This window comes from Erinaceus europaeus, chromosome 11 (genome assembly GCF_950295315.1).
Source record: "Erinaceus europaeus chromosome 11, mEriEur2.1, whole genome shotgun sequence".
Taxonomy (NCBI): Eukaryota; Metazoa; Chordata; class Mammalia; order Eulipotyphla; family Erinaceidae; genus Erinaceus; species Erinaceus europaeus.
The window spans coordinates 115,825,600-115,852,877 of record NC_080172.1 but is presented as its reverse complement, the minus strand read 5'-3'; the positions used below and the strand labels follow the sequence as shown (position 1 = coordinate 115,852,877).

The 27,278-nt window shown below is 52.3% G+C and overlaps 2 protein-coding genes across 2 annotated transcripts in view; both read left to right on the top strand.

Annotated features, from left to right (window-relative positions):
• Positions 1-27,278, top strand: part of ATP13A2 (ATPase cation transporting 13A2) — a 387,527-nt gene that overhangs the window by 305,436 nt on the left and 54,813 nt on the right. The gene's annotated exons all lie outside the window — the stretch shown is intronic.
• SDHB (succinate dehydrogenase complex iron sulfur subunit B) lies at positions 1,493-23,604 on the top strand. The gene is made up of 8 exons (XM_007523717.3): positions 1,493-1,619; positions 11,609-11,736; positions 13,099-13,184; positions 16,291-16,427; positions 17,235-17,351; positions 18,697-18,798; positions 22,135-22,257; positions 23,355-23,604. The coding sequence occupies exons 1-8, from the start codon at positions 1,548-1,550 to the stop codon at positions 23,430-23,432; spliced, it is 843 nt and encodes a 280-aa protein (XP_007523779.2). The 5' UTR covers positions 1,493-1,547; the 3' UTR covers positions 23,433-23,604.

Below are 27,278 nucleotides of genomic sequence, written 5' to 3'. Positions count from 1 at the left end.
TCCCCTCCTCTCTCCATTTTATTTCTCTCTGTCCTATCCAACAACAACGAAGACATCAATTAACAACAATAATAACTACAACAACAATAAAAAAATAACAAGGGCAACAAAAGGGAATAAATATTAACAAAAAGTTTTTAAAAATAAAAGGAACAGCTGAGATGACTACGGTGGAGACAAAGTGTACATATACACACACACACACTTGACAGATGGTTGTGGGCGTTAGTGGAATGATAAATCATAATATCGGGCATGTATCAACAGTAAGTCTTCAAGATTTGGTGTCTGGGCTGGAGAAACAGCATAAGGTTTATGCAAAAGACTTTTCATGCATGAGGCTCTGAAGTCCCAGGTTCAGTCCCCAGTACCACCATCAGCCAGAGCTTGAGCGAGACTCTGGTGGAGAAACAAACAAACAAACAAAAAGAGACCGTGTCTGACAGTTCAAGGCTAAGCCACCAAGGGCTGACTTCCTTTAGGATTCTGACTTCAAAACCCAGAGCTGGGCGGAGGGGAGATAGCATAACGGTTATGCAAACAGACTCTCATGCCTGAGGCTCCAAAGTCCCAGGTTCAATCCCCTGCACCACCATAAGCCAGAGCTGAACAGTGCTCTGGTTAAAAAAATAAAATAAAATAAAATAAAATAAAATAAAATAAAATAAAATAAAATAAAATAAACACAGAGCTGCCTGCTAGAGAGCTATTTGGTGAGAACAGTGGCTGCGCCTGGCTTGCTGGCTCACTCCCTGGAGCACGGTGTTCCGCATGAATGAATGAATGAATGAATGGCATGCTTCCATCTTTCAGTCACCTCTTCTTCATTCACCTACGGGAAGTTTATTTATTTATTTTTTTTATATATATATATATATTTTTTTTTTTTATTTAAGAAAGGATTAATTAACAAAACCATAGGGTAGGAGGGGTACAACCCCACACAATTCCCACCGCCCAATCTCCATATCCCACCCCCTCCCCCGATAGCTTTCCCATTCTCTATCCCTCTGGGAGCATGGACCCAGGGTCATTGTGGGTTGCAGAAGGTAGAAGGTCTGGCTTCTGTAATTGCTTCCCCGCTGAACATGGGCGTTGGCTGGTCGGTCCATACTCCCAGTCTGCCTCTCTCTTTCCCTAGTAGGGTGGGAAGTTTCTTATGACACAGGGCTCTCAGTGCCGACACCTGGACTGCCTCTGACAAAGGGCACTAGGCCTCTGAGCTGAGTGACAGGTGTTCAGGAAAAGGGAGTTGAAATCACCTGGTCTCGGAAGCCCCGCCCCCTGTACCCTAAGCCCCACCCCTTCTAGGACACGCCCCCTCCCTCTGTGAAGGTCACCTTAAGGACCTGGCGAACCCTATGGAGCATGCGCACGCATGTTCGCCCGCTACTGCGCACGCTCAGACGGGCGAGCTCCGCCTTCCCTCCGCCGCCCCACCTCGCATGCCCTCGGGCGGCTAGAGCGCGTCCTCCGGCCACGTCAACTCCCCGGGACGGCGCCGGCGTGTGACGTCAGCGCCTGGGAGAGGAGCGTCAGAGTCCAAGATGGCGGCCGCGGTCGGCGTCTCCTTGAGGCGCCGCTTCCCGGCCGCGACCGTCGGGGGAGCCTGCGTTCAGGTGAGCGCCGGGCCGGAGCGGGAGACGGCGGGACGGCGGGCGGACCGTGCTCCCTCCTCGCCGTGCTCCGGGCCGCCGCCCCGGGAAGAAGCGGGACCCGGCGGGTCAGGGCCGGTGAGCGCAGCCCGAGCCCTTGCAGCCTTCGCGGGGTCGAGCCCCGGCACCCCCCCCCCCCCGGAGCCCGGAGCCCGGAGCCCGGAGCCCGGGAAGGGCGGGGGGCGGCGCGCACACCTGGCGCCCCCGGCAGCGGGCGCGGGGACCCGGGTTCGAGCCCCGCTCGCCCACCCCGCCCCCACGCGCAGGGGGGAAGCTCCGCGAGCGGCGGAGCGGGGCTGCGGGGTCCGTCTGTCTCTCCCCCCTCTCTGTTTCTCCGTCTGTACCCAGTAAGAAGCCAGTAAGAAGCGACGAGGGAAGGGAGAGAGAGAGACAGTTGAGACACTGCTTCAGCACTTGCAAAGATTTCCCCCTGCAGGTGGGGACTAGGGGCTCACACCTGGGTCCTTGTGCCCTGTGCCATGTGCGCTCGCTGTGATGAGCCACCGACTGGCCACAGTATCGGCATTTTAGCAGGACTTTCGCTTCTTTTTCTTTTGAACCAGGGTCTCACACACGAGTGACTTCACTGCTCCAGGCTATTATTATTATTGTTATTATTTTTTTTTTTTTGAGAGAGAGAGAGAATGGCACCAGAGCTTCCTCCAATATCATAGCACCTCCCATATGGCTCCGGAGCACAAACCTGGACCCTAGACGAGGACTTTACTAAGAACTCTATTAAACTAAACAGAATAACTTTAGTGGTGGGTATCTTAAGCCACCACGGTAGCTGTTCCTAGGTTATACCCTATAGACAGACATAGCCACTGACTTTCGTTATTAGACAGTAAAGCAGTGGATAATAGGGTGGAGGCCAAAATTACCTCAGCATCCACGCTTTAGCCAACATATGTTTCCCTTTCTAAAGTCGGCAGCACACATTCCCGATGAAGTGAGAGACCAACTGAGCTGATAGCAAGAGTGATTACAATCTTCTTGCCAGAGAAAAGAAATAAACTGCACACCTGCAGAGATGCATTCACTTTTCGTATTTGTAGAAAATGTTGGGAACACTGAAAGATGTGGATTATTAAATAAATTCAAGTTGAAAAAAAAAAAAAAAGAAGAAGCAACAAGGGCAGCAAAAGGGAACAAGTCAATATTTTTTTTTAAGTTTATTTCTTGATTGGGGAAATTAATGTTTTGCATTCAGCAGCAGCAAGTGCAATCGTTTGTACGTGCGTAACATCCCCCACTTTCCCATGTAACAACACCACCCCAGAAATAAATATTTTGGAAAGACAAGTAAATAAATCAGAATCTCGGGGCCAGGCCGCGGCACGGCTGGTGGAGCACGCGGTGCAGTGCGCAGGGATCCCGGGTTCGAGCCCCCCGGCTCCCCACCTGCAGGGGAGTCGCTTCCCAGGTGGTGAAGCGGGTCTGCAGGTGTCTGTCTTTCTCTCCCCCCTCTCTGTCTTCCCCTCCTCTCTCCATTTCTCTCTGTCCTAGCCAACCACGACGACATCAGTAACAACAGTAATAATAATAACCACAACAACGATAAAACAAGGGCGACAAAAGGGAAAAAACAGCCTCCAGGAGCTGTGGGTTCGTCCGAAGCCCCAGCAATAACCCTGGAGGCAAAAAAAAAAAAATTTTTTTTAAAGGAGTCAGAGTTAGTTTAAAAAAAAAAAAAAGCAGTGAATTGTTGAAGGAGGAATGGAAGGCAATTGCTCCCCCCCCCACCCCCAGCTCCGGGCCTTTCCGACCTTGGGGGGCTGCAGGGGTTCAGCATCTCAGCCCGAGTCTGTGAAGGACGCCCGGTGCCAGCCTCACGAGCCGGGGGGGCAAGGGTCCCACGGGCACCGGGCGTGGCGGGTTCTCCTTGTGTCACTCACTGTCGGGTGACTGTGCTTGGCAGTGGGACGTGCTGAGCGGGGCCAGGAGGACAGACAGCCCTCACGGACATAAGGGACAGGACTGGACTCCGCCATATCCCTCGGAACCATGACCCTTTTTAAAGATTGTAGGGCACCAGGGGGTGGCGCACCCGGTTAAGCACACACATTGCGGTGCACCAGGACTGGGGTTCAAGCCCCAGGTCCCCAGCTGCAGGGGGAAAGCTTTGCGAGTGGTGAAGCAGGGCTGCGGGTGTCTGTCTGTCTCTCTCCTCTCTGTCTCCTCCTTCCCTCTCAATATCTGGCTGTCTCTATCCAATAAAAAAGATCTTTTAAAAAAAAAAAAATCAAAAGATATCTTAGCACTTGAGTCCCCAGAAATAACTTTTTATTTATCGCTGTCAATGACTTTAATATAGATTTGCATAATAAACCGTTTCAGGGGTATATAGTTTCACACCTCTATTTGTGAAGGGTCGCTGTGGCTTCTCCCCTTCCCTCTGAAAACCACTGGAGTTTTCACAACAGTCTAGAAACAGTGTGTGTACTTTGTTTTTCTCTGACAAGTTTATTTACCTTGGTTATATATATATATTTTTTTTCTCACATAGGCGTGAAAGCAACCAGTAGTCCTCTTCCACCTCCAGAGAGAAAAGATAATTTTAATATTTTTAAAATCTATATATTATTTTAACATTTATAGGGAAATTGAAAGAGAAGGAAGAGGAGGAGAGAGACAGACACCGGCAGCCCTGAAGCGTCTCCCCTGCAGGTGGAGACCAGGGGCTTGAACCTGGGGCCTTGCGCAATGTCGTGTGTGCACGTAACCAGGTATGCCGCCACCTGGCCTCCAGTTAAGTTTTTTTTTTTTAAGATTTTATTTATTTATTCATGAGAAAGGTAGGAGGAAAGAGAAAGAACCAGACATCACTCTGGCACATGTGCTGCCAGGGATCGAACTCAAGACCTCATGCTTGAGAGCCCAAAGCTTTATCACTGTGCCACCTCCCAGACCACAAGATTTTTTTTTAAAACAATTTTTTATTTATTTATAAAATGGAAATGTTGACAAGACCATAGGATAAGAGGGGTACAATTCCACACAGAGCTGTGAAGGATGTATGTCTGAGAGACGGGGGAGCAAAGAAGCCGGAGCACCACGGGCGAGCGAATCCTGATGTGCTAGAAGGAATTGTATTTACTTACTTATTTTTTAACTTCCTCAAAGTACTACCAAGAAATGGCAGACACAGAATCTGAATCCAGTTCTTTGACCCGAGGAGACGTAGTCTGGGCCCGCGGTGGTCACGCAGGGGCAGTGACTCCTCTCTTCCTTCATGGAGACTCTGTCGTGGCCTGAACCTCACCCTGGCTGCTGGCGGGAGGCTGGCTGGGAACATGCGGAGCCACTGGCGGTCTCTGGATAGAGGGAGCGGGGAAGGGCTGCCTGCCGCTCCAGCCGCTCAGGGGTGACGTTGGCCTCGCATCCCGGCTCCTTCTAGATGACAGCTGCTGAGCGAGCTAGCAGCTTAGTCGTGACTGTCCAGCGAGGGCCGCCTAGAGCTCAGTTCCCTGTCCCGAGACCAGCTGTGGAGCTCCACGTGCTGAGTCCCGTGTGCAGAGTCCGCGTTCTGAGTCCAGTGTGCAGAGTCCCGCGTGCTGAGTCCAGTGTGCAGAGTCCTGCGTGCTGAGTCCAGTGTGCAGAGTCCCGCGTGCTGAGTCCAGTGTGCAGAGTCCCGCGTGCTGTCCAGTGTGCAGAGTCCCGCGTGCTGAGTCCAGTATGCAGAGTTCTGCGAGCTGAGTCCAGTGTTCAGAGTCCCGCGTGCTGAGTCCAGTGTGCAGAGTCCCACGTGCAGTCCAGCGTGCAGAGTCCTGCATGCTGAGTCCAGTGTGCAGAGTCCCATGTGCTGAGTCCAGTGTGCAAAGTCCCGTGCTGAGTCCCGTGTGCAGAGTCCAGTGTGCAGAGTCCCGCCTGCTGAGTCCAGTGTGCAGAGTCCCATGTGCTGAGTCCCATGCTGAGTCCAGTGTGCAGAGTCCCGCCTGCTGAGTCCAGTGTGCAGAGTCCCACGTGCTGAGTCCAGCGTGCAGAGTCCAGTGTGCTGAGTCCCACGTGCTGAGTCCAATGTGCAGAGTCCCATGCTGAGTCCAGTGTGCAGAGTCCCATGCTGAGTCCAGTGTGCAGAGTCCCGCGTGCTGAGTCCAGAGTGCAGAGTCCCACGTACTGAGTCCAGTGTGAGTCCGGTGTGCTGAGTCCAGTGTGCAGAGTCTCGCATGCTGAGTCCAGTGTGCAGAGTCCTGCGTGCTGAGTCCAATGTTCAGAGTCCCGCGTGCAGAGTCCCACGTGCAGTCCAGTGTGCAGAGTCCTGCATGCTAAGTCCAGTGTGCAGAGTCCTGCATGCTAAGTCCAGTGTGCAGAGTCCCACGTGCTGAGTCCAGTGTGCAGAGTCCCATGCTGAGTCCCGTGTGCAGAGTCCCGCGTGCTGAGTCCAGTGTGAGTCCCGCCTGCGGAGTCCAGTGTGCAGAGTCCCGCGTGCTGAGTCCAGTGTGCAGAGTCCAGCGTGCAGAGTCCAGTGTGCAGAGTCCCACGTGCTGAGTCCTGCGTGATGAGTCCAGTGTGCAGAGTCCAGTGTATAGAGTCCCACGTGCTGAGTCCAGTGTGAGTCCGGCGTGCTGAGTCCACTGTGCAGAGTCCCGCGTGCTGAGTCCAGTGTGCAGAGTCCCACGTGCTGAGTCCAGTGTGCAGAGTCCAGCATGCAGAGTCCCACATGCTGATTCCAGTGTGAGTCCAGTGTATAGAGTCCCACGTGCTGAGTCCAGTGTGCAGAGTCCCACATGCTGAGTCCCATGCTGAGTCCAGTGTGCAGAGTCCCGCCTGCTCCCTGTCCCTCTCCCTGCTCCCTGTCCCTCTACCTGCTCCCTATCCCTCTACCTGCTCCCTGTCCCTCTAGAAGCTCCCTATCCCTCTAGATGCTCCCTGTCCCTCTCCCTGCTCCCTGTCCCTCTACCTGCTCCCTGTCCCTCTACCTGCTCCCTATCCCTCTACCTGCTCCCTATCCCTCTACCTGCTCCCTGTCCCTCTAGATGCTCCCTATCCCTCTAGATGCTCCCTATCCCTCTAGATGCTCCCTATCCCTCTAGATGCTCCCTATCTCTCTACCTGCTCCCTGTCCCTCTAGATGCTCCCTATCCCTCTGGCTTCACCCTCTGCCTCTAGATGTTCTCTATCCCTCTGGCTTCTCCCTATCCCTCTACCTGCTCCCTATCCCACTGGCTGCTCCCTCTCCCTCTCCCTGCTCCTTATCCCTCTACCTGCTCCCTATCCCTCTACCTGCTCCCTACTCTAGCTGCTCCCTGTCCCTCTAGATGCTCCCTATCCCTCTACCTGCTCCCTATCCCTCTAGATGCTCCCTATCCCTCTACCTGCTCCCTATCCCTCTAGCTGCTCCCTATCCCTCTGGCTTCTCCCTACTCTACCTGCTCCCTATCCCTCTAGCTGCTTCCTATCCCTTTGGCTGCTCCCTATCCCTCTACCTGCTCCTTATCCCTCTGGCTGCTCCCTACTCTAGCTGCTCCCTATCCCTCTACCTGCTCCCTATCCCTCTGGCTTCTCCCTACTCTATCTGCTCCCTATCCCTCTAGCTGCTTCCTGTCCCTCTGGCTGCTCCCTACTCTACCTGCTCCCTATCCCTCTACCTGCTCCCTGTCCCTCTACCTGCTCCCTGTCCCTCTACCTGCTCCCTGTCCCTCTACCTGCTCCCTGTCCCTCTAGCAGCTTCCTATCCCTCTGGCTGCTCCCTATCCCTCTGGCTGCTCCCTATCCCTCTGGCTTCTCCCTACTCTAGCTGCTCCCTGCCCCTCTAGCAGCCAGCCTGGTTCAGGCAGTCCCCCTCTCCTCACCGACTGTGGCCATTACTTTGTGCTTTTACATTTGCACCAGCACAGCTGACTCTCAGAACAGAAACCAAACGATCCTTTCAAAACTTAATTCTGGGAGCCGAGAAGGTTACTCACGATAGTTTGTGCTTTACACACGTGAGGCCCTGGGTTCTGTCCCCACTTTGGCAGGATAGAGTGTCAAAGACAGGCCGCTCTAACTTGTCACACCTCTACAGAAGCCTCCAGGAGTTTTCCTGTCTGTCCAGCCTAAAGGCAGAAATCTGTGCGAGACGCAGTGGCTCTCCCGCCAGTTTGCTGAGTTTCTGCCCTATTCCTATTCCTGTTCCTGTCGTTGAATCCATACTCTGCTACCCCAGCTGCCTTGTCGCCGCCTCACAGTCACTATGTCCCCTGCCTGGTGACACAGATCTGAGAGAGGTGGTAGGTAGAGGTCTCCCTGCCCTTGTGTCAGTCTTTGCACGGCTGGTAGCTGTTGAGTGGAATCTCCCTCAGCCACTCCCTCTAGAGTCACTGGCCAGGACCCCGACACCCACCTGCCACCGCTTTTTCCTGTCACACTCATAGGCACACAGTGGACCAGAGGGTTTGTGTGTCTCTGTTCCAGTCACTGTAAGCTCCGTCACCGTGAGGTCGCGAGTGTCTGTCACCTTGCCCTTGATCCCCAGGCCTAGAAAAGCCCCCAGAGACACTTCTGGACAATTCTTTAATGAGCAGATGCGGGGGGAGCGCCAGGTGGGGGCACACCTGGTTGAGCACACATGTTATAGTGCACAAGGACCAGGGTTCAAGCCCCTAGTCCCCACCTATAGGTGGATAGCTTTGTGAGTGGTGAAGCAGGGCTGCAGGTGTCTCTCTGTCTCTCTCCCTCTCTATCACCCCCTCCCTGATGATCTCTAACTGTATTCAGTAAGTAAATGGTTGTTTGTTTGTTTTTTTAATTTTTAAGCTGGGGAGATAGCACAGTGGTTATACAGGCCTTTCAAGCTTGAGGCTCCAAGTTCCCAGGTTCAGTCCCCAGCACACCACCTTAAATCCAAACTGAGCAGAGCTCTAGTAAGTAGATCAGTGAATAAACGAAAGATTTTAAAAGCTAACCCCACAGGGCTGCTACCAGGTGATTACATGGAGATTTTCTTGAAATGACCGAATTTTAGAAATGTAAACAAACTGGTGATTGCCTCTGGCTGGAGAGTAGGGGGAGCAGGAGGGGCAGCTCTGGGGGTCAGGGAGGCGGCAGTGTTCTCTGCTGCGTCACTTGATGTCCTGGCTGTGAGACCTTGCTGTATGTCGGCGAGAGAGTGCATGTGGCTTCTTACTTCATAGCAACGTGTGTGAACATGCCCGCCCTCCTTAGTACCTCACAAAAATGGGGTACTAAGCTAGCAGAGGGCGCTAGTGTTTTCAAGTTTCTCTGTACTTGCTCCACTTCCTCTCGAGCACCACAAGGTGGCACCAGTCAGGTCCACTTCTCGCTCTACAAACAGAAAGAACCTTAGTGGGAGATAGTCACCTGGGGGGTGGGGGGGTAGAGACCATAGTGGTGATGCAGAGACTCTCGTGCCTGGACTCTCTCCAAAGTCCCAGGTGCAGTCCCCTGCATCACCATAAACCAGAGCTGAGCAGTGCTCTGGTAAGAAATTTAAAAAAGAAAGAAAAATACCCTGGCCAGCTTGGTGATGATACGAAATAAGCTTTCTCACCAGCCCCACTTTCCCGTTCTTATTTCATTCTGAAAACCAGTATTTATATTTTCAGCTCTACCTAATTTTGGACACTATGTATGTCCAGGAAGTAGAAACACCTTTCTATTCTTTGTAGTTCAGAGAACGAGCTGGCCCGTAACATGGCCTTGAGTTTGTCGACATGTAGATTGAGGGTTTATCTTCTACTTGCCGAAAGGCTTGCGGGAGCTTAGTAGGGCTAAGTGGTGCTCACGTCATCTGCATACTCAGGGACTAGGCGCGCTAGATCCAGAAGGAGGCTTTTATTTTGTTTATGGAATCATGTCTGTCGCACTGTTTAGCCTTTCAAGGCGCATTTAAAATAAACCACAGTTTTGCATTACTCTTACTTAGGTTTTGTTTATTTTTTATGTATTAGAGGCAGAGAGAAATTGGGGGGGGGCGGATAGAGAAGGAAAGAGACAGACACCTGCAGCCCTATTTCACCACTTGTGAAACTTTCCCCCCGCTGGTGGGGACGGGGGGGGGGCTTGAACCCGGGTCCTTGCTCAACGTAATGTGTGCACTTAACCAGCCTGGCCCCCGTTACCGGGTTTTTCTTCAGTCTTTGCTAAGCAGACATTGAACAGCTGTGTGCAAGACCCAGCCAGGGCATGCCGGGAGATGTCAGCTCCCCTCCTCCTGCTGTGGTTGCTGTGACGGTTGGTTCTGTGTTGACTAGTCCACAAGGCGTTCAGAGTAGTAGTCAGGCTCTCCTGGGTATTTGTTTCTGTGAGGGCGCTGTGAACTTCCATCAGTACACGGAGTGACCCCGATTGTCCTTCGTGCAGGTGAGCATAATCGGTAGGAAAAGCAGGCTAACCCTCCCCCGAACATAAGCGATCGTCCCGGGAGACTAGGAGCGGGAACACCCATTCTCCCAGCTCGTGCCTACACGCCTCGGAGCTACAGTTACACTGGAAACTTCCCTGTTTTATCAGAGACCCAACCAGAGTGCTCTCACTGACTTTCGGGTCTCCGGCCTGCCTGCCGGCGAGATTTGAGGTTTGCCAGCCCCCATAATTGTGGGAGTTAAACCCAGTCCTCCCGCATGAGCCCTTACAGCACCCTCCGTAGTCATTCCTTACAGCAGGGAAATAGGAACTCCGGCCGGCTGGCTGCTTCCAGGGAGAAGTGTTTCCTAGACACGGCCCGAACAAGTTGCGTGAACAGAGAGGACAGCTCCGTCACTGAGAGACCTGGGCGCAGCTAGTGGGATGTTCGTCTGTGGCTCCAGAGTGCCACCGACGGACCGAGGCTCCCAGCCCGGCTCTTCCACTCACCTAGTTTGGAACCCCAAGTTCATCACTGAGCCTCGTTTTCCGTAGCTTTGAAATGGAACTCCTGGCAGGAAAGACAGCCGTCTTTGTCACACACGCAACTGCAGGGGAGGTGGAGGGCTTCCCGTGCCATGATCTCTTTCTCTCTTGTCTCTTTTTCTGTCTGAAAAAGCTCAGAGTGGTGACAGCCTGGACCTAAACGCTCTTAGAAACCTACACACAGGCCGGGTGGTGGCGCACTGGTGAGCACACCTGTTACAGTGCGCAAGGACCTGGGCTCAAGCCCCCAGTCCCCACCTGCAGGGGGAAAGCTGTGCGAGTGGTGAAGCAGGGCTGCAGGTGTCTCTCTGTCTCTCTCCCTATCACCCCTTCCCTCTCGATTTCTGGCTGTCTCTACCCAGTAAATAAATGAAAAGATAATTTAGAAAGAAACCTAGTGGTCTGGGAGGTGGCACAGTGACTCAAGCGTTGGACTCTCAAGCATGAGGTCCTGAGTTCAATCCCTGGCATCACATGTACCAGAGGGATGTCTGGTCCTTTCCTCCTGGCTTTCTCATGAATAAATAAAATATTAAAAAGAAAGAAAGCTACACACAGTGAGGGCCAAGGGGAATGAATTCCCCGGGCCAAAGCACAGAGGAATGGCGGGACAGAAGCTAAACTCAAGGGAGCCACCACAGCAGGACGGCAGAGCAAAGGCTGTGGGTGCAGGCACAGAGTGGGCCCGATGCTTGTCTGTGGCTCACCTCCAAGAGACCCAGCACCTTACCAGCATCCAAGTACCCTCTAGAGTTCGTTGCTTTGCTTTTTTTTTTTTTTTAAAGATTTTATTCATTCATGATAAATGGTAGGAGAGAGAAAGAACCGGACACCCCTCTGCCCTACCCCCCCGGCCCCTGCACACCGTCCGTCCGCTTCCATGCCTCCTACCCGTCAGCCTCAGCGGCAGCAGCACTGAAACCATATCTCTGCTCGAAGCACCGAGGCACAGACAGGACACGAGCTAGTGTCCGGTGCTTGCTGGAGAGCTGCCTTTCCCAGCAGGGCCGAAGGCGACGTCCGGGTGGGAACCCAGTGCTGTGGCCGACAAGACAGCGCCAGCTGAAGAGAGGTCTGTGCTGCTTTTCCAGTATGTTTCTGTGTGGACTTTCTTTCAGGCCTGCCGAGGAGCCCAGACAGCTGCGGCCACAGCTCCTCGTATCAAGAAGTTTGCCATCTACCGCTGGGACCCCGACAAGACTGGGGACAAACCTCGGATGCAGACGTATGAGCTTGATTTGAACAAGTGAGTACCACTGTGAGAAGCGAGGCGTGACTTCCAGGATGTGCGGCGGCAAACACGGGCGCACATAGTGTGTGCTCATCAGACGCACAGGACCGGGAGCTGTCGATCTGAGTAGTTAAAACACGCTTTTCACTTCCTTGAAAGGGTTCAGAGTTGATCTTGGGGGGGGGGGGGATGGCATAATTGTTATTTAAAGAGAATCTCTTGCCTGAGGCTCCACAGTCCCAGGTTCAGTCCCCCTGCACCACCATAAGCCAGAGCTGAGCAGTGCCCTAGTGAAGGAAAAAAAAAAGTTGATCATCTTAGAGAATTTTTTATGTTCATTTTACGTGTCTGCATCCGTGTGCTCTATAGTAACGATCAGCATAGGGAACTCTCCTGGAGTGGTGACAGGACAGGACAAGGGTTTAGTTTAGATGTCAGAATGACCCACACTGGGGCTCTGGCGGTAGTGCCAGTGGAGCAGCAGACTTTCATGCCCCGGGCACCAGAGAGCCCAGGTGCCAAGGCTGAGTGATTGGTGCTCTGATTCTTCTTTTTTTCACTATTTTTTTTATTATTATTAAATAGGAGAAGGGAAGACGAGATAGAGAGGGAAAGAGAGACATCTATAGACCTACTTCACTTGTGAAGCAGCACACCCCCTCCCCCCGCGCGCACACGCAGGCGGGGAGCAGGGGCTCGAACCCAGGTCCTTGCACACGGCAGCACGTGCACTTAACCGGTACGCCACCGCCCGGGCGCCGGGCTGCCCTGCTGATCGGTGTGTGTGCTCTCTGTTTAGTCTTCACTCTCTGTCACTCGTGAAAACAGATAAATGGATACATTTTTTGAAACAAACCATTTGGGGGAGATCCACAGAGAACTTCAGAAGAAAAACATTCAAATTGTCAGTATAGAGAAGTTGTTTTCTAACCTAAATATTTTCTGCTGTAGTTTTCCAGAAGCGTATAGGTAGTGGAATATCAGAGCGCAATCCTTTTGAGAGTGTGTAAGAAATAAAAGTGGAAAAAATCCTGAATAGGGGCCAAGTGGTGGCGCACATGGTTGAGCACACGTTGCAATGTGCAAGGATCCAGGTTCGAGTCCCTGGTCCCCACCTGCAAGAGGAAAGCTTTGCAAGTGGTTAAGTAGGGCTGCAGGTCGGTGTCTCTCTCTCTCTCTCTCCCCCCCCCCTCGATTTCTGGCTGTCTAATAAATAAATAATTTTTAAAAAGAAAGAATTCTGAATATAATCTCAGAACATCGGATGAAGAGCAGCTACTGTATGTGGACGTGTTGGCTCATGTTCTAACAGCTGAAGAAGACGACAATCAACTTCACGTCTACAACTAAGGCTTTGTCTTGGTTTTGCTTTGTCAGGTGTGGTCCTATGGTGTTGGATGCTTTAATCAAAATTAAGAATGAAGTTGACTCTACCTTGACTTTCCGACGATCGTGTAGAGAAGGTCAGCACCTCCTTCCTGTTGGGTCAGACGGTTTTGTTGTGGTTCCTGAAAGAGGCCCAAGCTGGTCGAAGCAAATAGAGAAGCATCCCCGAGGGCAGCTGCAGCTCGCAGCAAGGTCCCCGTGCCGGGCAGCACACCTCCTCTCTCCTCTTTCCTTCTTCAAGATTTGCTTGTTTGGTAATGAGAGAGAAGCAGAGTGTCACTCTGACACGCATGATGCCAAGGATTGAACTTGGGACCTCGTGTTTGAGAGTCCACACTTGAGGATGGCGAGGGGGGTGGCGGGGATGCAGCATAATGGCTGTGCACAAAGCCTCCTACCTGAGGCTCTGGAGTCTCGGGTTCAACTCCCAGCACCACCATCAGCCAGAAAGGAGCGGGGCTCTGCGGTCTCTGTCTTTCTCACTAACCTGATTGTTTGAAAGAGAGTCCACGCTTTCTCCATTGCTCCCCTTCCTGGCTGGCCGTTTTATTTTGTTTTAGCTGTTGTTGCCATGGCATCACCACTCCAGGCTGCCCGTCAGATAACAGACAGGGAAGGAGGAAGAGACGCCGGGGCTCCGAAGCATCCTTCAGCGCAGTGGGCGGGGCTGGAACCTGGGCTGGGCACGGGGCGGGGCGGGGCGGGGCGGGCTCGCTGTCCTGCTGAACTGTCTGGTCAGCCCTTTTTTCCCCTTTGGGTTTTGGGGGTTTTTTTGTTTTGTTTTGTTTTTTATATTTATTTTATTTATTCCCTTTTGTTGCCCTTGTTTTATTGTTGTAGTTATTGTTGTTGTCGTCATTGTTGGATAGGACAGAGAGAAATGGAGAGAGGAGGGGAAGACAGAGAGGAGGAGAGAAAGATAGACACCTGCAGACCTGCTTCACCGCCTGTGAAGCGACTCCCCTGCAGGTGGGGAGCCGGGGTTCGAACCGGGATCCTTATGCCTGTCCTTGTGCTTTGCGCCACCTGCGCTTAACCCGCTGCGCTACAGCCCGACTCCCGGGTTTTGGTTTGTTTTTGCCAGAGCACTCATGCGATCACTGTTCAGCTCTGGACTGTGGTGCTGAGGATTGAATCTGGGGCCTCAGACATGACAGGCTTTTTTTGCTGGCCAGCAGGCGAGCTCACTGAACAGTACACCGCTTTGCCGTGCGTGTAACCCAAGGTCAGGCCCAGCCCACAGCACGTTGGCGGAAGCTTCAGTGCCGTGGCTTTCTCTTTCTCTTTCTCTTTCTCCCCCTTCTCCCTCCCTCTCTGCTGAGTCAGGAAAGTAGTATATACCCGGTGGAGTGTACCAGTGTTCCAGCCCCCGATCCTCGCCTGCAGGGAGGGAAGCTTCACAAGCAGGGCTGTAAAGACCTCTCTGCCTCTCTGTCCCCTTCCCTCTCCATTTCTGTCTGGCTCTATAAAGATAAAATAAAATGAGGAGGGAGTCCGGCGGTACCACAGCAGGTTAAGCGCTGGTGGCGCAAAGCGCAAGGACCGCCATAAGGATCCCGGTTCCAGCCTCCAGCTCCCCACCTGCAGGGACGTCGCTTCACAGGTGGTGAAGCAGGTCTGCAGGTGTCTGTCTTTCTCTCTCCCTGTCTTCCCCTCCTCTCTCCATTTCTCTCTGTCCTATCTAACAATAACGACATCAATAACAACAATAAAATAACAAGGGCAACAAAAGGGAATAAATATTTTTTAAAATTTTACATAAAATAAGGAAAAATCGACTTGGGGTGGGGGGAATCATCCTGGAGTGATGAAATCCCGGTGTTGACCCAAAAAGGCCTTTTGCATAACCGTTACACTATCTCCCCGATCCCTTACTCTCCTCTTTGCCAGATGAGCCAGAAGCTTGAGCATCAGTCAGTCCAGGTTTCCCGGGACCTTTGTTACCTGGTTACTTGCATCTGGCGGCCGCAGTCTGCGGGCTGCAGGCACTGGCTTCATGCGCCCAGCCCTCTTCCGCACTGCTGCGTTTGTTGGTTTGTTTTAATTTTTTATTTATTATCGTGTAGAGATAGCCAGAAACCGAGGGAGAAGGAGGAGATAGGGGAGGGAAGAGACAGACACCTGCAGCCCTGCTTCACCACTCGCAAAGATTTCCCCCTGCAGATAGGGACCAGGGGGCTTGAACCCGGGTCCTTGAGCATTTTAACGTGCACTCAGCCAGGTGTGCACCACCACCACCACCACCCGCCGCCCCTCTGAGTTCATTTCTTATGGTAGAGCAGTAGGGAGTTTACACTGGTGCTTCTGCACACTTGTCCGGTGGGCAGACCGTGTGTGTGTGTGTGTGTGTGTGTGTGTGTGTGTGTGTGCGCGCGCGCGCGCATGCGTACCCACACGCATGCGTACCCACACGTGTGCGCCCTTCAGCTCCCGGTGACAACACAGGTAAAGAGCAGGAAGACAAGCTGGAAACCCTCCGCCGACACTTGCTCCTGTGCCACGTGACCTGGGCAGCGGCAGAGCGGCTCCTCACTTGGATGGCCGTGGGTTGCCTTCCCACACTAGGGCGCGTGACAGCTAGAGACTCGCTCCGGAGACGCTCAGATGTGACAGAAGTCACACTGGACACTCCGGTTCTCTGTCTTTCCTGATGTAAATAAGTCGGATATTTTTTAAATTTATTTATTTATTTATTCCCATTTTGTTGCCCTTGTTTTATTGTTGTAGTAATTATTGTTGTTATGGATGTCTTCATTGTTGGATAGGACAGAGAGAAATGGAGAGAGGAGGGGAAGACGGGGGGAGAGAAAGACAGACACCTGCAGACCTGCTTCACCGCCTGTGAAGCTACTCCCCTGCAGGTGGGGAGCCGGGGGCGCGAACCAGGATCCTTACACCAGTCCTTGCGCTTTGCTTCATCTGCGCTTTGCTTCATCTGCGCTTAACCCGCTGCGCTACCGCCCGACCCCCATAAGTCAATATTTTTAAAGTTAATAACTGCTGGGGAAATAGGTCAGCCTGGTGGACAACCAGTTTGTGTGCCGGCGTCCCAGATTCGATCACCAACACCACCTTAAGCCAGAGCTGAGCAGTGCACTCTCTCTCTCTCCCCCACACACTCCGCAGCCCCGTTACTCTCTCTGTCTCTGGGCAGGGAAATGGTAACCGGGTTTTCTCTCCCAGGTATCTGTGGCTCTTGTGCAATGAACATCAACGGAGGCAACACCCTAGCTTGCACTCGAAGGATCGACACCAACCTCAACAAGGTCTCCAAGATCTACCCTCTGCCGCATATGTATGTCATAAAGGACCTTGTCCCTGTGAGTCTCTGCGCCGGGGGCCGTCTGCTGGGGGCGGGGGGCTGCTACAGCCGCGTGTTGTAGCCCGGGCTCCCTCCTGCCTCGGGTTTACTTGAGGGATCTGAGTGGCGGAAGACAAACACGCCTAGCGTGTCGCCTGCCAGCTCATTCGCAGAGGATCATTCTGGAATAACGGGGCACTGGATTTTAGACTTGGAACGGCCCCAGAAGTAAAGAATCTGACCTGGACTACAAAGGATTCCGGGGGCCGGGCGGCAACACAGCGGGTTAAGCGCAGGTGGCGCATAGCGCAAGGACCGGCGCAAGGATCCCGGTTCGAGTCCCCGGCTCCCCACCTGCAGGGGGGTCGCCTCACAAGTGGTGAAGCAGGTCTGCAGGTGTCTGTCTTTCTCTCCCCCTCTCTGTCTTCCCCTCCTCTGTGTCCTGTCTAACAACAGTGGCAGCAATGATAACAATAATAAAAAACAAGGGGAGAACTGCTGTGGAAAATGCCAGGTGGAAGGGCAGCAGCCCCGGTGTGTTCCGCTTCAGCCCTCAGCCCGCAGCTGATCACCTCCGTCGACCGGGCATTCCGGCGGGAAGACGGGCGGCGGGGCTAGAAAGCTTCTCACGCGGGTGAAGGGGCAGCTTTCTGACCACAGTCAGCACGGGCCGGAGAGGGGCAGTTTTCCTTCCGTGATGTTCGCACAGATTTCTGGTAAAGGAGAAGAAAGGGGCGCAAAGTCGGCGTTGTGCAGCCATGGCGTCAGAGCGGAGGAGTGCGGAGGAGCCCTGACTGACCCTTTCTCTCCTTCCTCTTCGCCTCAGGATCTGAGCAACTTCTATGCCCAGTACAAATCCATCGAGCCTTACCTGAAGAAGAAGGATGAGTCCCAGGAAGGCAAGCAGCAGTATCTGCAGTCCATACAAGACCGTGAGAAACTGGTGAGCGGGCCCGTCCCGGGTCTGGACTTGAGAGAGAGATGTCACTGCACAGGTGCTCGCCGGTCTGCCTGGGCTCGGGCCTTGAGGTGCAGACCATTCGCTGTGTCCCAAAGGGAACCCCGTCCAGAAATGGGTCGTCCATCTCTCAGGGCCAGCTGGCTAGCATGAACCATGGAGGGCCCAGAGTGGACTGGGGAGCTGGTGCCTAGGCAGCCTAGTGGGGCAGGCTGTTACCGTGTTTGTAGTGGGGCCGGGTCGCGAGCGTAATGCTTACACGAATGACTTTGATGCCTGAGGCTCTGAAGTCTGTGGTTCAGTCCCCACCGCCACCTGTGCCAGAGCTGAGCGGTGCTCTGGGGTCTCTGGCTGGATGTGGTGTCATAAAAAGGTTTTGTTTTGTTTTTTAATTTTTATTCCCTTTTGTTGCCCTTGTAGTTATTGTTGTTATTGATGTCGTCATTGTTGGATAGGACGGAGAAATGGAGAGAGGAGGGGACGACAGAGAGGGGGAGAGAAAGACAGACACCTGCAGACCTGCTTCACCGCCTGTGAAGCGACTTCCCTGCAGGTGGGGAGCCGAGGGCTCGAACCGGGATCCTTACACCGGTCCTTGTGCTTTGCGCCACCTGCGCTTAACCCGCTGTGCTACCACCCGACTCCCATAAAAAGTTTCTAAGTGCAGCCCTGTGCTGTTTAGTGCCCGGAGCACATCTGAGAAGTGCCTTCACCGCGGGCTGGGAAACTGAGCACGTGACTCCTTTCCTCCTTCCCATCACAGAGAGGAGAGGGTCCTAGTCAGAACGCCCCGCTCTGCCGTCCTGGAGACGCTGAGGGCCAGCCCAGTGACCTCAGGCAGTCAACACCCAGCTCCTCTTCTTCCAAGAGCCTTTTGTTCTCAAGACAGCTGCGCACCCCGCCCCGCCGCCGGGTTCAAGCTCCCAGGGAGACTGACAGTCACGGGCGCCTCTGCCCAGCTTGTGGCCTCACCGCTCGCGCAGGCAAGCTAGTAAACACCTTCCTGGCGTGCGGTCACTGGAGGAAGGCCCCCGGAGCAGGAGCAGGTTTGCCGCACGGTCGCTAGTTGACTCAGTCAGACACCAAACGTCTTTTACTTCCTAAGACTAAGATGGCTAGTGAAACCTTTTCTCACGATTTTAAAAGGCACAGTCTGTTCTAGATAATTGGAAAATGCAGAGGAGTGGTTTTTGGTTCTGTTTTAACAATTGCATCACACAGAGATGCCCTCTGTGGCCGGCCACCGTTACTTTCCTTCGATGTTGCGTTCCACTTCCGCGTGGCCGGGGTCCCAATGGCCTTGCTCCTGGCCGCCCTTCTCCCCACACAGGACGGGCTGTACGAGTGCATCCTCTGCGCCTGCTGCAGCACCAGCTGCCCAAGCTACTGGTGGAACGGAGACAAGTATTTGGGCCCTGCGGTTCTCATGCAGGTGAGAAACTCCTCAGTCGCTTCAAGAGAAACTGAAACTCAACCTGTAGAAATCTAAGGGGGCCGCCCGAAGGTGGTGGCACAGTGAATAAAGCACCAGACTGTCAGGCATGAGATCTGAACTCGGTCTCTGGCATAGCATGCGTCAGGGTGATGCTCTGCATATCTCTCTCCCTCTCCCTCTCTCTCTCTCTCTTTCTCTCTCCCTCCCTCCCTCTTCCTCCCTCTCCCCCCTCTCCCTCCCTCTCTCTCCCTCCCTCTCTCCCTCCCTCCCCCTCTCTCCCTCCTCCTCTCTCTCCCTCTCCCTCTCCCTCTCTCTCTCCCTCTCTCTCTCCCTCCCTCTCTCTCCCTCTCTCTCTCCCTCTCCCTCCCTCTCTCTCCCCCTCTCTCTCCCTCCCTCTCTCTCCCTCTCCCTCCCTCTCTCTCCCCCCTCTCTCTCCCTCTCTCTCTCTCCCCCTCTCTCCCTCCCCCCCTCTCTCTCCCTCCCTCTCTCTCCCTCCCTCTCTCCCTCTCCCTCTCTCTCTTCCCTCTCCCTCCCTCTCTCTCCCCTCTCTCTCTCCCCTCTCTCTCTCCCTCCCTCTCCCTCCCTCCCTCTCTCTCTCTCCCCCTCTCTCCCTTCCCCCCTCTCTCTCTCCCTCCCTCTCTCTCCCCCTCTCCCTCCCTCCCTCTCTCTCCCCCTCTCCCTCCCTCCCTCTCCCTCCCTCTCTCTCTCTCCCTCTCTCTCTGTCTAATAAGTAGATCATTGGCGGGGTCTCTGGTGGGGTGATCTCCAGGAGAAAGGTAACAGACCAGTTCTTTCTTGCTCACGCAAGGGACAACACGAAGTAAAGACACCGGGGAGACCTGCAGCGTGCTTGGATCTCAGGTCTCAGATCTCAGGTTTCGTTTATTAATTGGTGGACATGAGTTAAATAGAAAACTAAACAAAGAACATTATTCAAATATGTCAGAAATTACAGGTTTCTTAAAGGTCAGCTTGCCCCTATGGTAGGGGACTGGTATGACAAGAATTGATGCAGATACATAAAGGTCAAGACAGTCTCCTGATGCAGGCATTTAATTACCCAAAGGCGTTAGAGGGGAGGAGAGGGGTTGAACCAGTTAAGGCAAGATAGAGAGAAGATAAGCAAATTGACATCAGGGTGTCGGGCGGTGGTGACGCAGTGGGTTAAGCGCATGTGGTGCAAAGCGCAGGGACTGGTGTAAGGATCCCAGTTCAAGCCCCCAGCTCCCCACCTGCAGGGGAGTCGCTTCACAGGCGGTGGAGCAGGTCTGCAGGTGTCTGTCTTTCTCTCCCCCTCTCTGTCTTCCCCTCCTCTCTCCATTTCTCTCTTTCCTATCCAACAACGAACAACATCAACAATGGCAATAATAATAACCACAACGAGGCTACAACAACAAGGGCAACAAAAGGGGGGAAAATGGCCTCCAGGAGCGGTGGATTCATGGTGCACAGCAATAACCCTGGAGGAAAACAAGGCAAGCTTAGTCTGGGAGACTTTTTCCCTCTTGGCTCACCTCTGTGACCAGAGAGACTTACCAGCGGGGTGTCTATCCAGACCTCCATCCAAGGATGGGAGAGCTCCCCTAAGATCTACCAGGCTATCACATAGTCCCACAGATCATCTATACACATACACACACCTGCAGACTTGCTTCACCGGCCGTGAAGCGACTCCCCTGCAGGTGGGGAGCCGGGGGCTCAAACCGGGATCCTTATGCCGGTCCTTGCGCTCCGTGCCACATGCGCTTAAATAGTTCTTCTTTTAACAGTTCATTCTAGGGGCCATGTGGTGGTGCACATGGTTGCGTGCACATGTTACAGTGCACAGGCACCTGGATTCGAGCCCTTGGCCACAGCTGCAGGGGCAAAGCTCAGGTGGTGAAGCAGGGCTACAGGTGTCTCTCTGTCTCCTTCCCTGTCACCCACTTCCCTCTCAATTTCTGGCTGTCTCTATCCAATAAATAAATAAAGTTAATGCAAAAAAAATTTTTTTAAGTTAATTTTTCTTTACTTGATTTAAAGTTTTATTGAGATGTCTTTTTTTTTTCATTTATTGGGGATTGACGTTCCACAGTAAATGCAGTAGTTTGTACATGCATAACATTTCTCAGGTTTCCCCATAACAACACAACCCCCACTAGGTCCTCTGTCATCCTGTTCCAGGACCTGTACTCCCCCCAGCCACCCACCCACCCCAGAGTCTTTGACTTTGATGCAACACATCAGCTCCAGTTCAGGTTCTGCTTAGTGTTTTCTCTTCTGATCTTGTTCAACTTCTGCCTGTGCGTGAGATCATCCCACATTCATCCTTCGCACAGGTATTTTAATGTGAGGAGGAAAGAAATTTTCCTTCAATAGGCAGTTGCTAGTATAAGGCTAAAGGTTGTTTCCAGCGTAGGGAAGGCCTGAGGTTCTGAGTTCAACTGCGTCCTTTAAACACAAGGACGACCTCCACTGCCCTTCGCCTCATGCAGCCACTACAAAGAGCCGCTGTCCTGATCCCCAGAAAGCCCACACTCTAGATTTGTGGTCAGTGCTTTTCACAAACTCTTAAGCAACTAAAAAAAAAAAGAAATCTCATTTCTTATTTCCCCACAAAAAGAGAAGTGGTTCTATGACCACTTAGCAGTATTCACTCCTGGCCCTGTTAAAGCTTAAATACGGAGGCCCGAGACGCAGCTCAGTGGGAGAGCATTCGCCTCACATGTGTGAGGCCCTGGGCCTGATCCCAGATGCCTCCTCAGATGAAGGAGCAGGGCTCTGATCTCCTCTCGTTCTTACACACACACACACACACACACACACCTGTTCAGAAAGTAAAGTGATTAGATAAGGAAGTCCCTTCACAGCTGACTGTACAAAGTGTGTGGAGTCGCCGGGCAGTGTAGAAGGCCCCCTGCACCGCTGCTGGAGCGGGCCCAGTAGTCACGAGTCTGAGGGGGCAGTTTAGACAGTCAGTAAGGGGCGCAAATACTTATCTAGAGAGAGGTCTGTTAATCACCCAAGTCCGAGAGATGGTGTGAAAACGAGATAAGGAGTCCTGTGACCCGGTCCGTCTCCGCTGACTCGTGAATGGGGGGAAGCCCATGGCCACTGTGAAGTGATCAGAAGGCGTGCCGGGTGGTGTTGCAGTAAGCACCGGGCAGAGGTTGCAGGAACGGTTCATCCAAAGGAGCTAAGGTGTTTGGGAACAGGTCCTTAGAAGATGGCGAGAATCTCGGTGAGGCCTGGAGGCCCGCGGGCTGAGACCGAGTCCTCTCTCCCGCACTTCCAGGGCTGACTGGCCGGCCGGTTAGGTCGACAGCTCAGCTAATCGCTCCCCGGCTTCCCCAGGCCTACCGCTGGATGATCGACTCCAGGGACGACTTCACAGAGGAGCGCCTGTCCAAGCTGCAGGACCCGTTCTCCCTGTACCGCTGTCACACCATCATGAACTGCACCAGGACCTGCCCTAAGGTGCGCTGCTCACTCAGGCTGAGGGCGGGCGCGACGCGTGCCCCTGGCCTCCTACTTCCCGATCCAGTGTTTGATGAGAGAGTGGAGAGCCCTCAGCTCTGGCATGTGTGTGCCCGGGATCCAGCCGGGGCCTCAGGCAGGCAGGTCCTGTGCTCCGCCGAACTGTCTCCTGGTCCTGCCGGCAGTCTCGGTGTACCCTCCCTGAACACGCGCTTCTCCGCTGTCTGCCTTCTCCCCTCACCGGAAAGACCCTAAGTCTAGTGAAGGTCACTCCCCGTCACTCTGAAGAACATCTTTCCTCTCCCTTTCTGCCTTTGTTTTTCTTTCTTTCATACACCTTGATTTCAGGGTTCACGTGGTCCTAAACAGAGGAGAGCCTCCACTACCCTCAGCCCCGTCTGATGCTGTCAGGCAGCAGGACTGGCTGGCCCGCTTTCTCGCTGCCGTGAGGCTGCCGTCTGTCCAGTGGCTGTGTGAGTGGGCCTCTGGTTCCAGCCTCAGGACCAAACCAGCCGACACCAGTGCTACTGCTCACTCAGACCAGACCGTGCTTACAGAGGGGCCCGCAGGGAGTTGTTCCTTGCTTAGGCCTCTGAGGGCTTTGAGAGGCTGATGGGAATGCGAGAAGGTCTATAGACATCTGACTAGTGCTGGCCCTGGCCGTATTCATGGATGGAGGCTCCTTCCTGGATATCTGGGTTTTCAGAGAACAGGACTTTGTCTCACACACACACACACACACACGCACACACTTGCTTGCCGGCCTGCTACAGTGAGCCAAGCCAACAGAAATTCAGTGGGGCAGGGACGTCTGCCACTGAGATGACCACACCTACTATCCAAAGAGACATTTCTGTGTTACTTGTTTATGAGAGACAGAGAGAGAACCAGGGCATCACTCTAGCCTATGCAGTGCCCGGAATTGGGAGCTCAGTCACTGTGCACGCGAGTCTGTGCTCTACCAGTCACCAGTGTGATGTCTGATGTCTGCAGGAGAGAGGAGAGAGCTCCTAGCCCAGCCCCCCAGGCCATAGAGGGTTTGGTTTGTGTTGTGTTAAACCCACCATTTACTACTGAATCTCTTCTCCTTTTTCCAGGGGCTGAATCCAGGCAAAGCGATTGCTGAAATCAAGAAAATGATGGCCACCTACAAGGAGAAGAAGGCTTCGGTGTGACCGTCCCGCCAGGCTGAACGTGATTGCTAGCCAGCTCAAAGCTGCACATGATAATATGGCTACTTTGAGTTCCTTCAGAGTTCTTGATTTTTCCATAAATACTGCATGTAAAATAAAACTTAAGAATGAATAAATGTTATTCTGATTTACTAACAAAACAAAAAAATTAAAACCTGTTTGTTTTACTTGGTCCAGAGGATGTGACGATGGCAGAAAGTAGTGGTGGTCCTCACAGCAGGGAGGTCAGGGTTCCAGCACTGAGCAGCCACGGGCTAGGGGCCTAGGGGGCTAGGGGCCAGGCAGGGAACCTGGTTCCTGCTTTGACAAACCTGGGCAGATTCCTTCTCTCTGTCCCTGCATTTTCCCATGACTAAAATGGGAGTCACAATTGGGGGTGGGAGAGATAGCATAAAGGTTATGCAAACAGACTCTTGGGCCTGAGGCTCCCAAGTTCAACCCCCAGCACCGCTCAGCTAGTGCTCTGGTTAAAAAAAAAAAGTGCCTACTTAATGTGAGAAAGCTTGGTACTTACTCTGAGTACCCAGTAAATATTCAAACTACCCAATTAAAAGAAAAAAAAAAAAGCTGAGGAACGAGCTTAGCTAGCAGAATGCACGGTTTACTGCCACTGGCTTGCAGTTTGATCCCCAGTGCTACATCCACGCCCTGGGGTGTGTATCCCATGAAACCATCTCCTATGAAATAATGTTTTTATTTTAAATCCAAGTTCCACGGAGACTTAATACATAATCTAATTTGTAACTTTAACCTCTCACAAAAGTGTGGTCTTAATCAGTCTGGAGTTTCCAGATTAGATCTGGACCCTTACATATCTGCAAGATAAGACTCCCAGCCCCCACCTCATAAGAAAATGTCCCTTGACAAAAAAGAGTATTTTCTTCTAAGACCTTTGACCCATCTTCCTGGCTATAAACCCTCAAGTGTGTATAGGACTTGGGTGCCTGATGCCCCAGTTTCTATTCCTGGCAATACGTAGGCTAGAGCAGGGCTGAGCAGTGGTTTTTTGTTTGTTTTTTTTTTTAATCAGAGTACTGATCAACTTTGGCTTATGGGGGGGGGATTGAATCTGGGACTTCAGAGCCTCCAGCATGAGAGTCTCTTTGCATAACCATTATGTTATCTACCCCCACCCTGAGCAGTGATTTTTCTATCATTAAAAAATAAAGTGGGCGTGGGGCTGAGCCACAGAGCACTGGGTTAAACACACAGTGTGAAGCACAAGGACCCAGTTTGAGCCCCCGGCTCCCCACCTGCAGGGGAGTCGCTTCACAGGCGGTGAAGCAGGTCTGCAGGTGTCTGTCTTTCTCTCCCCCTCTCTGTCTTCCCCTCCTCTCTCCATTTCTCTCTGTCCTGTCCAACAACAACAGCTGTGACAAGAGTAACAAAATGGGGGGAAATGGCCTCCAGGAACAGTGGATTTGAAGTCTAGGTACTGAGTCCCAGCGATAACCCTGGAGGGAAATTAAAAAAGTAATAAATTGGGGGGGGGGTGTCAGGCGGTGGCGCAGTGGGTTAAGCGCACGTGGCACAAAGCACAAGGACCGGCGTAAGGATCCCAGTTCGAGCCCCCGGCTCCCCACCTGCAGGGGAGTCGCTTCACAGGCGGTGAGGCAGGTCTGCAGGTGTCTGTCTTTCCCCCTTTCTGTCTTCCCCTCCCCTCCTCTCTCCATTCTCTCTGTCCTATCCAACAACGACGACATCAATAACAATAAGGGCAACAAAAATGGGGGAATATCCTCCAGAAGCAGTGGATTCGAAGTGCTGGCACCGAGTCCCAGCAATAACCCCAGAGGCAAAAAATAAAGTAAATTAGGGGACAGGAAGATAGTATAGTAGTCATGGCATGGATTGGTGTAAGGATCCCGGTTCGAGCCCCCAGCTCCCCACCTGCAGGGGAGTCGCTTCCCAGGCGGTGAAGCAGGTCTGCAGGTGTCTGTCTTTCTCTCCCCCTCTCTGTCTTCCCCTCCTCCATTTCTCGCTGTCCTATCCAACAACAACATCAATCCAATTATAAATAAATAAAGTTTAGAGAGAAGACTTAAAAAGAATTTTGCCATCCCACCTGCAAGGAGAAGGCTTCACAAATGGTGAAGCAGAGCTGCAGGTGTCTATCCTCTCTTCCTCTCTACCTCCCCTTCTCTCTCAAAGTCTAGCTGTCTCTTATCTAGTATTAAATAAAGATTATAAAAAAAATTTTTTAAAAGAACTTTGTCAAGTTCAAGAACCCGCATAAGGATCCCGGTTCGAGCCCCCGGCTCCCCACCTGCAGGGGAGTCGCTTCCCAGGCGGTGAAGTAGGTCTGCAGGTGTCTGTCTTTCTCTCCCCCTGTCTTCCCCTCCTCTCTCCATTTCTCTCTGTCCTATCCAAGAACGACAACATCAATAACAACAATAATAAGAATAACAACAAAAAGCAAGGGCAACAAAAGGGAAAATAAATTTAAAAAAAAGAAAAGAAAATCATAGGAAAGATCAATGAAAGTAGATGTTGGTTCTTCGAAAGAGTGAACAAAATTGACAAACCTTTAGCCAGACTCACAAAATAAAGAGGGGAGAAGACCCAAATAAATTGGATTGTAAATGAAGGAGGAAATAGCACGACAGACACCGCAGAAATTCAACATATGAGAGGCTTCTATGAACAACTATTTGCCACCAAGCTAGAAAACCTGGAAGAAATGGACAAGTTCCTAGATACCTATGAACTTCCAAAATTAAGTAAAGAGGAACTAGATAATATGAACAGGCCCATCACAGCTAATGAAATTGAAACAGTTATCAAAAACTTTCCCAAGAATAAAAGTCCTGGACCAGATGGTTTTACAAATGAATTCTACAAAACCTTCAAGGAAGAGTTAATATCTCTACTTTTTTTTTTTTTTGAGAGAGAGATGCAGAGAGACACGGAGAGGGAAACACCAGAGCGCTGCTCAGCTCTGGCTTACGGTGGTGCAGGGGATTGAACCTGGGACTTAGGAGCCTCAGGCATGAGAGTCTGTTTGCAGAACCATGATGCTGTCTCCCCCCCACCCATTACCTCTACTTTTAAAAGTCTTCCAGAAGATTGAAGACACAGGGATATACTCCCTTCCAGCTTCTATGAACATCACTCTCTGTCCAATAAAGAAAACAATGAAAGAGAGAAAAGAAAGGAGACACAGGGAGAGGGAGAAAGAGAAGGAAGGGAGGGGGCAAAGAGAGCTGGGAGATAGTATAATGATTCTACAAATAGACTTTCATGTCTGAGGCTCGGAGGCCCCGGTTCAATGCTCAGCACTGCCACCATAAACCAGAACTGAGCCGGAGCCGGGCAGTAGTGCAGCAGGTTAAGCACACTTGGTGCAAAGCGCAACAACCGGAATAAAGATCCTGGTTCAAGGCCCCGGCTCCCCACCTGCAGGGGAGTCGCTTCACAGGCGGTGAAGCAGGTCTGCAGGTGTCTGTCTTTCTTTCCCCCTCTCTGTCTCCCCCTCCTCTCTCCATTTCTCTCTGTCCTGTCCAACAACGGCAACATCAATAACTACAACAATAAAACAAGGGCAACAAAAAGGGAATAAATAAATATCAAAAAAAAGAAAAAAACAAAAAAAGCCAGAACTGAGCAAGGCTCTGGGGTGACAGAATATATAATTTAATAATAATAATAATAATAAAACTTTAAAACAAAAGGAAACCTTTCCAAGGCACTGCTGCCTCAGGCAGAAATGTTCCACTTTAAGGGAGAGCAGGGGACAGAGGCAGGTTCCAGTGTCAGTTCACACCTGACTGACTGGACTGCCTGCCTTGCGGAAGGTCACGTTCCTTGGCTCCATGGATAATGTGACCT

What these genes read in the sequence shown, in the direction of transcription:
- SDHB (XM_007523717.3), top strand. Translation starts at nt 1,548, where the DNA reads ATGGCGGCCGCGGTCGGCGTCTCCTTGAGGCGCCGCTTCCCGGCCGCG. An exon ending in TCGGGGGAGCCTGCGTTCAG is followed by an intron (nt 1,620 to 11,608) that starts GTGAGCGCCGGG and finishes ACTTTCTTTCAG; the next exon opens with GCCTGCCGAGGAGCCCAGAC. An exon ending in GCACCAGGACCTGCCCTAAG is followed by an intron (nt 22,258 to 23,354) that starts GTGCGCTGCTCA and finishes TCCTTTTTCCAG; the next exon opens with GGGCTGAATCCAGGCAAAGC.